The 15,034-nt window shown below is 40.0% G+C and overlaps 2 protein-coding genes across 2 annotated transcripts; both read left to right on the top strand.

Annotated features, from left to right (window-relative positions):
• The first annotated feature begins 1,877 nt into the window (after positions 1-1,877).
• Positions 1,878-7,844, top strand: lgi2a (leucine-rich repeat LGI family, member 2a). The gene is made up of 8 exons (XM_033610029.2): positions 1,878-2,217; positions 2,435-2,506; positions 3,397-3,468; positions 4,166-4,237; positions 4,576-4,647; positions 4,818-4,987; positions 5,175-5,339; positions 5,431-7,844. Exons 1-8 carry the CDS (start codon positions 2,039-2,041, stop codon positions 6,246-6,248), a joined length of 1,620 nt encoding a protein of 539 aa, XP_033465920.2. The 5' UTR covers positions 1,878-2,038; the 3' UTR covers positions 6,249-7,844.
• Positions 7,845-7,921: 77 nt separating this feature from the next.
• On the top strand, positions 7,922-14,867 carry LOC117246221 (uncharacterized). Its single transcript, XM_078164829.1, has 7 exons — positions 7,922-8,846; positions 9,653-11,609; positions 11,727-11,890; positions 11,973-12,196; positions 12,853-12,982; positions 13,088-13,188; positions 13,556-14,867. Exons 2-7 carry the CDS (start codon positions 9,671-9,673, stop codon positions 13,773-13,775), a joined length of 2,778 nt encoding a protein of 925 aa, XP_078020955.1. The 5' UTR covers positions 7,922-8,846; positions 9,653-9,670; the 3' UTR covers positions 13,776-14,867.
• The last annotated feature ends 167 nt before the right edge of the window (positions 14,868-15,034 follow it).

The following is a 15,034-nucleotide window of genomic DNA, read 5'->3' as shown; positions in this document are numbered from 1 at the left end:
ATGATTGTTTACCTCCATTCCTCCTCAACAAAACAGACTGCCTGAAAATATTCCTCCTAAGTCTGCTCTCACACACTCAATCATAAGTGTAAGTACCCCAGGGATGCTGCTGGATGACAAATGGCCCCTTGCTCTAGGCTCTCAGCAGCTGCCAGGTAGAGTTTGGCAATGATGAAGTGCCATAGTGGCACAAACAGGGCCACAGATTAACCAAGTTGTTACCAAAGGGGTCACAGTTTACCAAACCAACAAGGGTCATGGATTACCAGACTGGGAGCAGTAGTGACATCGGGCCTGGCTGGTACAACAACACTGGCCTTCTCTGCTTCTTACTTATAGAATGAGTATTGACCTGGCTCTGCTTTTAAGAGTCACTTGAAATAGCCAATCAAATAAATTATCAGTAATTACTTAATTGTTAAGAATCCACAAAACATATATAATTATATTTTATTTATTTTAAGTTAATTTTATTTTGTATGTAATCTCTAACATATCTAGTAGAAGTTAACATGTCAACAACAATCTTCTATGTTTGTTGCATGTAAGTAGGAATAAAATAATGTATAAAAAATGGCTTCAATGGAAACAAACGCACTCATTTAGCACCACATTGACAAATGCAGACTGAAGATGCAGTGAAACATTGTCAGCTCTGTTCTGGACTGCTTTGAACCCTTAATAAATGCAAATAAATTAATGAATTTTAAACATGTAATGTTCAATCTTGATTATCTAGCAGCCAGTTAAGAGCTGCTGTTCTTCCTCTGCGCTTTGAAAGTGACATTTTCTTTAGTATGAAACATATATGGTGATAATTTAAGAATGTCAATTTGTACATGAAATGGCTCGATAAAACCCTGAAATATTGTGGTGTACAGATGATCAGGAACTGGAATTTTTTTCTCTTGTAAGTCTGTGAAAGAAGCTCAGTGGATCATTTCATACATTACATTTTGTTGACAAAATTGACAATGAAGGTTTGACAACTGCAACAATTATGTGTTTTTTTTTTTCTTCCTTTTTTAGTGGTATTGTTTTAAAGTGTTTCTTTGAATAGGTCGTTTCAAATAGCAATCATTTTTTTTAGATTTATTTTTTTAATTTTTTAAGAACTATCTGGGGCTCCTTTGCATATGTGTCACAAGTCATTTTTTAACTTTTATTTTTAACCAATAGGTTTTATTTTTAAGTTTTCAAACAGTATTAACAGTGTCTACCTTTCACTAAAGTCCCGAATTCCACTTCTAGCAGTCTAAAAAAATATTTGAGGCTGCAGATGTCCCCACATATCCTGTCAGTGTATACTCTGACTGCAGATGCAGGCACTGGGATGATCACTGTATCCAGCTGAAGAGCCCCAGCAGCTGAGCAGAGGCGCTGTCCATGGTGCTGCAGTTATGCGCCTCTCGGATCCTCAGTATGGAGGAGGGGTACTGTACAGCTGACTGTATTTAAATTCCCCTCAGTAACAGTATATCACTTCCTCTCTGGTCACACAGGCTGGCTTCATAAAGAGACTGCCTTTGATTGTGTGTCAGAAATAACCGAGATAGGTGAGAAATTACGTCAAAATCGGCACCAGCTTGTGCATGTGTACACAACTGACGTCATTAGAAATTTATTTTGGAAATCTATATACATATATATACAAGCCTGACCACACGCGCTAATACAGTAAAACTCGTCTGTATTTTCATAAATGCCACCTTTATTTAAATAACCATGTTTGAAGCGCGTCTTTGAAAGCAGCATTACTGTATATGACATGTTCAGGTGATCTGTGGCCACAAGCAGCCTAATACTGCCTTATTCCCCCCCCCCCCCGATGTATGGCGCATGGTTGTTTAACCAACAGTTACCCGACTGGAGCTCTGACTTAATAAATAATGAAAGTGGACGGAGGGGAGCTGCAGCTGATTTGCTGATGTCAGGGAGCCAGTGCAGCATTTCATGGTGCAGGGTGTAAACGCGCGGTGCCATCTGCCTCGATCGGTGCTCTCAGAAAAAGCTCACACATGCACGCCCGGCAAGAAAGATGCTGCCAACTCTCAAGATTTGGGCATTGTTTTCCGTGTCGCTTTGTTTCCTGTCTCAACCGGGTCATTTAAAGAAGGTTTTCCGATGTCCTTCAACATGCAGCTGCTCCAGGGAGTCCATCATTTGCGTCGGGTCCTCCTATGTCCCAAGGATTAGCCTCAACGACATCAGCTCTCTGTGAGTACCTCTAAATATACTGTTTTTATTTAACATTCAGGCTTATCACATACCAGTTGTCCCTTGCTGTATTTTTTTTTTATAATGTACACAATCTTAATAAGAGCTGATGTTGAAAGGCATTGCAGTCCTTTCCATTTTCTCTGACTGATCACTTTTCAGCATTTTCATTTGCTCTGGTGGCTTTATGATCAGCGTTTCTGCCTCTTCCTTTCAGGAGTATTGTCAATGGGACTTTCTCCGAGGTCAAAGAGGCAATGTTTGCCCACATGCCATCCCTCCAGCTACTGTAAGAGCACTTCAGCTGCATATCACTCCTCTGTACTGTGCGATTTTTAGGAGCTTCCCTAACCTTGTAGCAAAGGATCCCGTGCAGACAAATGAATTCCAAAACAAATTGCTGACTTTCAAAACTTAGATGTGTCTTTAATGTGGGTGTTTGCCCTGACAAACTCACCTGGCTGTGCACGCCTAAGCTGCAACACATGCAAAACCCTAATCATTACACATAAAACACACATATGTCCAGCATCTAACTTTCTGCTGTGCCTTACTTTAATACACATACATTAAAGTCTGTTTGGTGAAAGCAATTAGCAGGGGGAGGTTGTAAAAGGCTGGACACCTGAAAAGCTTTCAGTGCCATATTGTACTTTCCAGAGGCCATCAATCTCCTTTGGTACTCCACGAGTGATGACTGTGATGCCAGCAGAAGCAAAGGCGTGGCAGATACAGGGAACCAAATCATAACACACAGGATGATTTAAAGCTAAACATATTGTAGTGGCTGCTGCCAAGCTTTGCCCCACTATTCCCCTTAAAATTGATTGTTTCCCTAGGGGTTATGTTTAAGTTCAAGTAGGGTTATGTTTAAGTTCAAGTAGGAACACTATTTTTGCATAGAGTTTGTTTGGAAAGTTGTGTTTGTCTTGACATTTACCAGGACCACTAGTGTACTGACATTGAGATAGAGGCCATGAATCATAATTATAGTGATATAATTACTCATCTCACGTTCGACTTCACGTGTCAGCTGTAAGAGTTGGGCTGAGAGCTTTCCGATCACTGAATGCTGAATCACATCTGAGAAACTTCATCGTGTTTTTCAGTCAGAGGCTTTAACAGTGCATTGTGTTGGCAGCCAGCATCTGTTAATGTGAATTTCATTTTTCATGACAGGCTTTTGAATTCCAATTCTCTAACAACTGTAAGGGATGATGCATTCTCAGGCCTTCCACATCTGGAGTATCTGTAAGTATTTCTTCCTTCTTCTTTTTTTTTTTTTTTAAATCAAAGACATTCAGTGAATCAGTGCAATAACAAAACACGTGTACAACATTAATTTATTCAGTTATAACTGGATACAGCTGCACACTTCAGTCTGACATCGTAAAATAGTCTTCCAGGAGTGTCAGTATGGACAAGAGGTTACTGTATGTGGTTGGATGTTGGTCTTTCAGAGGGTGAATGAGGCAGTGAAGTATCGATCGTACGCCCTCTGGTGGTTCAAAGACTCTTCACCCATTTGCCCACAAACAATTTCTAAATAAATGAATAATAATAATGATACGATTCTGAACCACTATTGTTGCTGGCATCACAGGCAGTTTGGAAAATAGTGTGTTTATTTAAGTTCATAACAATCCTCAAGCCTGATTGAACTGAAATTTGCCATATTTGTTAACGAAAAATATGTACTCTATTCACCAATACAGTATCTACAATATCCTGAAAGCCAAAGCCTTGTAAATAACAAATCATTTTTTTCAGCACGTATAGATGGTATTGGTAGTTTTTACACAACTGTGTCAAGTTATTTTTTTCATAAAAGTCAAAGTGATTCTTTCTGAGACAAGAAAACCCCGAAAATGAGAAACAGCATTATTCATTTTAAAAAGGTGCAGTATTTTTATCGCTTATAACTAACATGCTTTGTTATCTTCCACAGGTTCATTGAGAGTAATAAGATTGAGACTGCAGCCAAATATGCCTTCAGAGGACTCAGGGACTTGACACACTTGTATGTTCCAACCTTTAAAATCATTCTCAACATTGTTAAAATGTTTAATTTGTAAGATTAATTTGCGAAGATGATTTTGATGTATAGAAATTTGACTATTTTAAGTGATGCAAATTAGGTCACTGTTTCATTAGGAAGAAGGATAACAGTGACAAACATTAATGGAGATATATCAGAATTATATCAAGTTTTTTATGTCAGAGTTGTCCAGACCTTTAAATATTACTTTGACTTCTACACAATAAATGTGAATCATGTTTTTCTATTTTCCTGTGATGGATTCGTGATATTCTAAATAGGTGCAATTTTCTGTATTGATTCATTGCTGTTGTTTCTAGGTCTTTGGCAAACAACAACATTAAAGCATTGCCCAGGGATCTCTTCATCGACTTGGACTCACTGATAGAGCTGTAAGTGTTGGAAAAGTATGCAAATAGTGCCCTCTGCTTTCCTTTTCATAATCTGTGACAAAAATGTATCCAAGTTTCCAAGCAAAATTCTTCCTTTTCCTTTTTCCTGGTGCCTTCTTGCTTGTTTGCTTTGTTTATCTGCCCTGATATACAGTACTCCTCTCCTGCAGGGACCTGCGAGGCAATGCCTTTGAGTGTGACTGCCGTGCCAAGTGGCTGATGACGTGGCTGAAGAACACCAATGCCACAGTGTCAGATGTCGTGTGTGCTGGACCGGAGGACATGAAGGACAAGCGGCTCAATGATATGACCAGTCTGCACAACGAATGCATCTCAACGGGTGAGAAACACCTGAGCCAGCTGGCCTTGTCTCTGTTCTAGCTGGCATCAGTATCACGCGACTCAACTGGGTCATCCAAAGAAGTGTAAAGAAAAGATGTACTTTTCTTTGGTCATTCTTTTAATGGGGCTTTGCTTTTAGAATTTTTGTTTGTAGAAAATGAAAATCAGAATTTGCCTTTCCACAGATTTTGTCCTCCATCAGTCCGTGGCATCTGAGTCTCTGTCTGTTGACACATTCAGCTATAAGAATGATGTCTATGTGACCATTGCTGCCCCCAGTGCAGAGAGTTGTATGGTTTTCCAATGGGACCACATAGAAATGAACTTCAGGACTTATGATAACATCACAGGTACAGCAATCCCCCAACAAACTGTTTCAGAATACCATGGTTGAGTTTTACATGTTATACGCCTGTTCGTTTCCTTTTCCTTGCCTTCTAGGTCAATCTATTGTGGGGTGCAAGTCAGTTGTCATCCAGGACCAAGTCTTTGTCATCGTGGCTCAGCTCTTTGGTGGTTCCCACATCTACAAGTTTGATGAAGACCAAAGCAGGTTCAGCAAGTTCCAGGACATTGAGGTGTCCAAGATCTCCAAGCCCAATGACATTGAGGCATTCCAGATTGGCTCGGACTGGTTCTTTGTGATTGCTGACAGCTCCAAAGCGGGCCTGTCCACCCTCTACAAGTGGAACGATAAGGGCTTTTATTCATACCAGTCGCTACATGAGTGGTACCGCGACACAGATGCAGAGTTCTTGGACTTAGATGGGAAGGCCCACCTTATCCTGGCAAGCCGCTCACAGGTGCCTGTGATCTACCAGTGGAGCCGCAGCAACCAGAAGTTTGTCCTGCAGGGTGAGATCCCCAACATGGAGGATGTTGTAGCTGTAAAGCACTTCCGGATCAAGGAAGAACTCTACCTGGCTATGACACGCTATATTGGTGACTCTAAAATACTACGTTGGGGTGCCAAACAGTTTGCGGAGATCCAGGCCTTACCCTCACGAGGCTCCATGATTCTTCAGCCGTTCTCTTTCAAAGAGCGTTACTACCTGGCCCTCGGGAGTGATTACACCTTTTCACAGATCTACCTGTGGGATGATGAGAACAAACTCTTTGACCGCTTCAAGGAGGTGTATATCCAGGCACCACGCTCCTTCACTGTGGTTTCCACTGACCGCAGGGACTTCATCTTCACCTCTAGCTTCAAGGGAAACACACAGATCTTTGAGCACATCATCATTGACTTGAGCTTGTGAGGGGCTGTGCTTTGTTGCCCTTCCTGCAATCGAACGTCTTCCACTAAAAAGATCCATTTGTAAAGGGAAAAAAAAGGACCAGAACAGACTTAACAAACTGTTAAATATCAATTCCTCCATATCTATCTGTCAAAAGTAAGAGCTGGGTCAAGTGGCATTTGGGATCCTTTTAGTTTTTAGGGTTTCTTGACTATTTTTCAATGGCCTTGTCCTATCATCTGTTCACATGGTCTCAGACTTTCAGAGACCCTACTATTTCGCGTAGACTGAGAGGGGGAGTCAAGAGGGTGCGCAGTTGTACGAGGAGGCTGGTATTCTTCTAGAAATCCCGCTGACATTCCTGAGGGCATAAAAATGAAATATAATTTTATCTATTTGGACGAATACACTTCAGTTTAATCTCCTGTGCTCGTGGTTTTATGCCCAAAAAATATACAACAGGACCTGAGTGAAAAATCATATTACTAATATTGTTTTGTTCTCATTTAGGGCATGTAACAGGTGTGGTCGCTCATCTATGTGCCACTTACCCCATGTCTCCATACCGTGTGGTAATGTACAGTTTGTTGCCTTATCTGCACTGGGGTTCTGTGTTCTGATGGGCCCACAGTGCCTCCCTCTGGCCGTGATAAAGTATCACACCCCTTTGCTTTTTCCATACAGGGAATGTCTTGAAAGCACAAACCTTTAATTATCGTAGCTGAGACCCCAGCCCTTAGAGTGTAGTTGTTACGTGGAAAATGTTACTGTAGGTGCTATAGATTATACTGCGTACAGTAAAAAATGAAGATGTGGTTTGTTGTTTTAGAAGGTGAAATATTCAGGACCGGATATAGCTAATGCCTTTTTAGACTAATAAATGTGAATGGAGGAACCTTTTAGTCCAGAGGAACTATAGGTGGCAGATAGGAGCTCTTTTTATCCATTTAATGTTTAGGTGATGTCAGGGAAATTAAACCTACTTACAAGTTTGAAAAAATAACCACAGTTGTTTGACTGACATAATTAACTTTTCTTTTTAGACTATGATGAACAAAAAGTCTCTTCACCGCAGAAGTCAGTGGACTCAAATATCCAAATCTGATAAAAGGACATATTTGCTTTTGTCAAAAAAATGATGATGATGTAAATATATTCACCCAAGTTGAGAGGCTTTTTCCGTCTGTCATTCTGTTCTTACAAATGCTGAATGTTGACTTACAAGCGACAAAATGTACATTAAAAAAAAGATGGACTGCAATGCCACTACCTGTTTGTCACACGGAAACCTAAACAGATCTTTGCACTTACTTAAAAAGAAATAAATCGTTATTGCAGCTTGCAAGAGCATGACATTCAAAAAAGGGTGTTTGCCAAATTCTTTTTAGATGAACCTAACAAACTGAGAAGTCTTAAAGTGCTTCTACTTATTACGTGAATGGTATTGTAATTTAAAAAAAAACAAAAAAAAAAAAAACATAATGGAATATGCAAGCTTGACAAAATGCAGATTCTTTTATATGATTTTGTTTTGAGCATATTGAATGTTACTCTCAAAATATACTGTAAATCTAATCATTTGAGTATCAAAATAAATGTGTAAAAGTATGATTGTAACAAGTGTTTTATCATTCACTGGAAAATTTCTTATACTTCCTTAACAAAGGCCATAGGGATTGTAAAGCTGCACCAATCAATATTTTTATGTTGATGCGAGTATGTTAATGTGAAAGAGGTCACTCATCATAACAAAATCCATAGTACATTAAAACGATGGCAGGCCCTCTCAGTTCTATTGAGCATTTTGGTGTCTTTCAGCATTTGTTTTGGTTTTATGGACAGCAGCTTTACTATTTGGGTTCAGTTTTGCCGCTGTTTTTAGCCCAAAAGGAAAAAAAAAAGCCACTGTACACTGCCTGCCCAGCATTTATCAATACACACAATATGATGTCACCATTTCATATGCTGGGGCTAATAAGATGGCCCTGTCCCCTCTGAAATCAACCCCAGTCCGACTTTACCACCACAATACTACTTTATACACAATCATCACATGTGTGTGCCTATATTACAGAGTTACATAATTTGTCTTTCTCCAATGAAATGGTGCACTCCAGTACAAAACAGTTGATACCCTGCCAACTCAGCAGGCTTCATATCTACATTGTATGTGTTCAGCTGTGTTGGTTTGATGAACCACTCCATCAGAATGTCAAAGTCTCCTGCAAAGCATCATACACCAGCAGAATTATACACCTTTAGACTTTGAACTCTTACCAGATGACCTTGTTTTTCTAACTGAACAAGAAAAGGTCCTTCAACTCCTGAGGAATATGTCAGTGAGCATACTGTAGTACTGGACTTTGGTGACTGAACAGTCAGAGAACAACACACAGAGAGTGAAAGGGGCATGTCCCTCCATTTTCTGTGGAAATGCAACCCATCTCTCCCAGCAAGTCACATCCAACCTGTGGCTGTAAATGGGAGGAGCGACAGAGACGGAGAGAGGGGCAGAATGAGAAAACGCGGCGTCAGAGTGACAGACAGAAACACAGAAAAAGCACAGGATGTTAAGTTTTGGTAGATATAAATATTACTGCATCAGACAGCGTCAACATTGTAAGTACATGTTTCTATAATCCTCTAATATTTTTCCTAAAATGGCATTGTGAAATAATCAGCATTGCTTTAGAGAAGTACATTTATATTGCTTTACTGTTATTCATAATCCATCCTTATGGGTATATGATATCATAATGAGCGTTTGTTTGGTAACAGTATTTCATCCATGTACCTACTACAACCAAAAATAATATTCATAGACATGTCACAGCTGTGCACAATCAAAGTTTCTATTCTGGTTTCTGGACTGAATGAGGAAGTTCAAAGTCTAAAACAGTCAATGACGGCAAGGTGTGGCGCTCTTTGTGCAATAGCAGGTAAAAACTATGAAATCATTAGCATTGACAACTGTAGAATTCAGGACCAGTGCTCACTTGACTGTATTTGTTTCCAAATGAAATTACTGCTCAATCTGATGTTCAGCAAATATAGGTGAATTTTCAAGTGGTAGGATGAAATTATTTTGCGTACATGTCAGTATTTGGCTGAGGGGTTTGTAAATCTCAACCTTGGTGATTTATGTCACCTCTTTTTCAACAGTACTGTATGTAGCCATGTTGAGGCTTTCTGATTAAGTTGCCCTCAGTTTTGGGTTATCCATCTTCTGTACCCATCTAAATACAATGGTGGTAAATGGAATTTGGTTTGTGCTTCTTAAAGCACAGACAAATTACACTTGAAAATGAAATAAATATCATGAACCCTTAATTCCAATGAGAGCTTTTGGCTACTTGTCAGAAGTTTAAAATGGCACCAAATGTGACAGTAACATCATCATTTTGTCTTTTTTTTTTTTTTTACAGTTCCTCTGAAGTAAAGAAATGAGTATCTTTCAAATTCCATCAATCCATCTCTCCACACAATTCCAAGTTCCAGTCCCCCCAACAGAAACACATCCCATAATACAGTGTATTATTAACAACAACCTCAAGAAGCTCAAAAAAATACTTAAGGACAACAACATTAATGACGTTTATCCATGCAGAGAGAGGAATGACTACATAACCCCACTGACTGCTGCTGTTGTAAATCACAACAGAGATATTTTTACTTTCCTTTTGCAACAAGGTGCAGACCCAAACAAGGCTTCCCAAAATAACTTTACACCTTTGCATTATGTCTCAATATCCAAAGCACCACTCTTTTTTGTGGAGAAACTGCTTGAAGCAAAAGCTAATCCAAATGGATCAAATCCCATAGAGCGACTCACACCACTGCAAACTGCTGCCATCAGTGACAGGGATGATGTCATGAAAGTGCTCATATCTGCTGGTGCACCGATACCACTGTTGCCTGTCACTGATCCTGAGCACAATATTCACAATGAAAAAATATCTCAGATGGTTCATAACCTTGCATCAAATGGAAATACGTTTTGCTCCAAGATCAGATATTTTTTGGATGTGGCAATTGCAGTGCGAGGGAAACCGCTCGAAGAAGTGTTCAAAACTTTTCACAGTCACATGCTGCTGGAGGATCCCCAGAACCGTCTTGCAATGATTGAAGTACTCTTTAATGTAAATGGGCTGGATGCAGAAAAATACCGCCAGGCAAGTATTAAATGGCTGAAGGACACTGGCAACCTGAACTCTTACGTTGCAGGTGCAGTCAGTCGTTTCCCAAACATTCCCCAGGATTATGTCGTTCACGCAGTTTCCAGTTTACATGCAGTTTTCTGCACAGTGGAAGACATACCAAATGAGCAGGCTTTGGCTATAATCCCCCATCTACTGAAACAGCTTGGCTCAAATAAGAGACATGATACATGTCAACTTGCTCTGCAAACACTATATGTGTTAACACAGAAGACAAAAGACACAAATGGCTGGGATCCCAACTTTGTTGAGAAGTTATGCCAAACAGTTGCTCCTTTTATAAAGGACCAGCACTCCTCTGACATCAGAGTCTTCACATACGGCATATTTGCAAACTTACTTTCAGTTAAACATGCGGCCAACATCTTTCCATCAGTGGGGATAACTTCAGTACCTGAGGACATACTGACATCTGCAGACATGAAAATGAATGACAAGCTGAAAGAGGTGCTCAGACGACTGAAAGATCACTTCAGCAAACCAAACTCAGAATGTGAAGACTCTAAAGCATCACCTGGATCCAAGAAAAAGAAGAAGAAAAAGAGGGGAAAGACAGAAAAGCGAGAAGACACAAGCAATGAAGTTTGCACTGGCACAACTGATCAAACAGCAGCTCCTGTCATGGACTCAACTTCAAATGTGCAGCCATTCCACATCAACACCACCATGTCATCAATAAAACACAAATGGCTACAAATCAGCAAGAGGTGGAGAGTACAACTGGAAAAACTTCTGAGCACTGATGAAAGTAAAGTCACCAGAGTTGGGAGCATGATTTATGTGAACGATGCAGAGTTCCGCATAGCGAAGGGAAGTGATGGCACTGAAGTTTTCATGGGGCTGAGAGATGACGGCACTGAAGTTGCTATTAAGAAAATGACTAAATGCAACTATCAGGAGCTGAAGAATGAGGAAGGATTCCTGCGACTTCCAGAGCTGGATCATCCATCTATTGTGCGATATGTTGACATTGCAGAGGATGAGAACTTTGGATATCTTGGTCTTCAACTGTGTGAATACACCCTGGAAGAATGCATAAAAAATAAATATGATTGGCTGCTGAGGAAGAGTCTTGTGTATCAGTTCCTTGACAGTTTAAAGGTGCTTCATTGTCAAAGTCCTCCAATTCTCCACCGGGATCTCAAACCACAGAATGTTTTGATCGGTAAGACAAGTTCAAAATATACTGAAATGATGGATTCCACTGTCTGAAATTCAGGAAAAATCTTTATTATTGTACTTAATTTGTTTCCTGAGTTTATCCCCCTGATTTGTTCTGCAGATGTTAATGGGAGGGCAAGATTAGCTGATTTTGGCATAAGCAGACGTTTAGCCAAAGGACAAACAACTTATCGCACAGGCAGTGCAGGAACAAGATGCTGGATGGCCAAGGAGACTTTGGCAGATGATAGCGACATACCTTACAAGTCGAACACTGATATACAGGTCAGTTTTTCTGCTACACAAACTTCATTAATGGCTTTGTGAAAAATACTTCCTTAACTGGTAAAATGTTTTTATTTTTAAGGTGGCAGGGATGCTCACTTATTATATCCTCTCTGGAGGACACCATCCTTTCGGTGACAAAACTCACAAATGTGAGAACAACATTGATAAAGGGAAGTACAGTTTGGACCATGTTCAAGATGTGGTAGCAAAAGATCTTATTGAGGGGATGATCCATGAAGAACCAAAGAACAGACCTAAAGTGGAGGAATGCTTGAGTCATCCCTTCTTCTGGACCTCTGAAAGGTGAGAAAGAAATGGAAATTCATCGTCAGTCATTTGGTAGTTCTACAACTTTGGTCCAGAGTGAAATACTGTATTTCTACATTTACTGGATAGAGTGGAACCAAATTTGGAACAAACATTCATGGTTCCCAGGTGATGCACCTTTTTATCCTGAACCAAAAATGTCAACCTTTTGCTCTCAGACAGTTTCATGTCTTTTGCATGTCTTTGTGGTCTCTATGCAATAAAGTGTGCAAGCTGGGACAATGCCCACTAACAGTCTTTTCTCAAAAGCATTCATGGTGATTCACTGAGTTGTACATACAAAAAGTAATGGAATAGAGTAGTGATGTGAAGAACGAGACAAGACTGAGAGTCTAACATGATGTCCATGGCTCTGTGAGGTCGTTCTCAAAGGCACACAGAGGTGCTTTCAGCTAAATGGTATCATCAGCATGCTAAACTACTAGTTTAATTACATGTAGTTTACGACTCCTTAACACTGGAAATAATTTACCTAAAGTCAGTTTCTTCTTCTTCAATTGCTGTTATTTCCCTGTCGACTAATTCCATGGCTTCTCTATACCACAATTGTTTTATCAGTACGATATGACAAAATGGTTTACCTTGTTTATATTTTGTCAAACATGCACTCAAAATGTAATTTTATTTTTCAGGAAAGTTGAATACTTGAGAAAGAGTGGAAACAGGAAGGAGGTTGAAAACTGTCGAAATGCTGACCAGGAACTGATCTCTTCACTGGAAAAATGTGCTGAGGATGGATCCTTCAAACAGTGGAAAGATAAGGTGACTGCAACATAACAACTTTATTCTTCATTTGGAACCTAACTAGTTTGTATTCCTGAGGTCCACTTCATTATCTTTAATCATAACCAAGGTTTGGCATTACAGTTTCCACCACAGTTGGTCCAGAAGTTGGATGGCAAGAAGAAACCCTATCCTGCAAACACACTGGGATTACTGCGCTTCATACGAAACCTCCATGAGCACTAGTAAGTCAGTTTTGTCAGTTGTAACTTTTCATTCCCCTGAGCTCCACAAACAAAATCCCATTCTCCTTCATTGTATTGGGCTGAAGGCAGAAATCACAAAAGTGTGAGAATATGCTCTGAAGATGGAGCTTTTGTCATTTTGACAAGTTGTAGTTGTTGGTGTTGTTTCCCCACTGTTTCACTGATACTTTGGTGTGAGTTTAATCATGATTCTGAATTAAATGTCCAGCTTTTTATCTCCTTTGATACCAAAAGAGATCAATTAGATTAGATCATGGATGTCATTCACAAATTAAATGACTATCAAATATTTGTAAGCCGGGTGTTCATTATTACTTTACGTTAAAATATTCCTTTTTGCTTGCAGTGAGGAAGATGCAGCCCAAGTTGATGTGATGACGATGTTTCCTGATCTCTTTGGATCTGTTTACAAGTTTGCCAAGACCCGAGGGTGGAATTCAGAGACACCCTTAAAGCAACTGTTTCAGAGAGAAGACATCACCACCAGCTTCACAAAGCTGTCCATAAGTCCTGAGGAGCACCTGACTGTCCCAGTTCAAGAGTCTCTTCCCAGTGACTTGAAGTGAAGTTGAAATCAGAAAGGAAATCCACAGTTGCCACTAATGACCTTAACAATGGCTACCTTCTGTTCAAGTGTCCCACTTAAATGATGTGCGTGAACCATCATGAACTACACCAGGATGCTGAAACTGAGGCAGCTAAATGGAACTCAACCATCATTCATTTTATTATTTACATCTGTGTTTTTTTCTACTGTGACGTGTCAACATGACCTCTGTGAAATAAGAACGCAAGGTTGGCATGTGTATTGTACATAAATGCTCACAGTAATAGTAAGTTTGTTAAGTTTTGGTTTCTGGTTGGACCCCAAAGCAGAGATGGATTTCATTTTCGTTTCTTGAGCTGGTCTTTACTGCACTTCAAATAGGGGCACTAGCTCACCTGGGAGAGCAGGCGCCTCATGTACAAAGGCTGTGTCCTTGCCACAGCAGCAACGTGCCATGATCCTGGGTTTGTATATATTGTGCTATCCTATGGACTTTGTTTAGGAGTTTCTTTTTGTGTTCTTTGTTTCATGTTATCTATTAATTTTGAATCTGCTTCCTGTTTTATTTTGTAAATTCTCTCCATGTGTCGTATCCGGTTTTACTTCCTGTCTTTGTGAGTTTTAGCGCCAGTTTTCTGTCAAACCTGTCTCGTTAGTCTTTCCCTGTTCCTAGAGTATTCCCTTCACACTTGTTCTGTATTAGTCTTGTTCTCTTCACCCAAGTGTTCCCCTCCACACCCTTGTTGTTAGCCAATCTCCATTTACCTCCTTTTGCCCATGTCGTCCGAATCCAGCTGTCTCGTTCTTGTGATTAGTTTTTTGTGTGTATAGATATATATATACCTGTGTGCTCTTTGTCAGTTCGCCTCTGTTCCTCCCATGTTCATCCCGAGTTCAACCCTGCGTTATTCCTGTGCTCGTCCCTGTGTTGTCGATGTTGTCATTGTATTTTTCCGGATTGGTTTTTCTGTTTCTTTTTTGGTCCGCTTTCATTTGGACTTTCAGTTACCTGCTGAATCTGGATGGGGTGTTTTTTTCCAGCTGTATTAAAGCTTGCATTTTGGTAAAATGTCAACAGGTCTGTTTGTGTTCATTTGGGTCCTCCTTGAACTGAAACATGACACAGCAGACTTGATTTCAACCCATGGCCCTTTGCTGGATGCCACCCCAATTCCCATCGAACAGCCATGTTTGTTTGTTTTTTTAAATCAGTATGACAATATGAAGTAGGTAGCCTTTTCTGTTGAATAACTGTTCATGCTGTAAAATCACATTATT

The sequence above is a fragment of the Epinephelus lanceolatus genome, chromosome 22, assembly GCF_041903045.1.
Source record: "Epinephelus lanceolatus isolate andai-2023 chromosome 22, ASM4190304v1, whole genome shotgun sequence".
Taxonomy (NCBI): domain Eukaryota; kingdom Metazoa; phylum Chordata; class Actinopteri; order Perciformes; family Serranidae; genus Epinephelus; species Epinephelus lanceolatus.
This window is presented reverse-complemented; position numbering and strand designations above follow the sequence as displayed.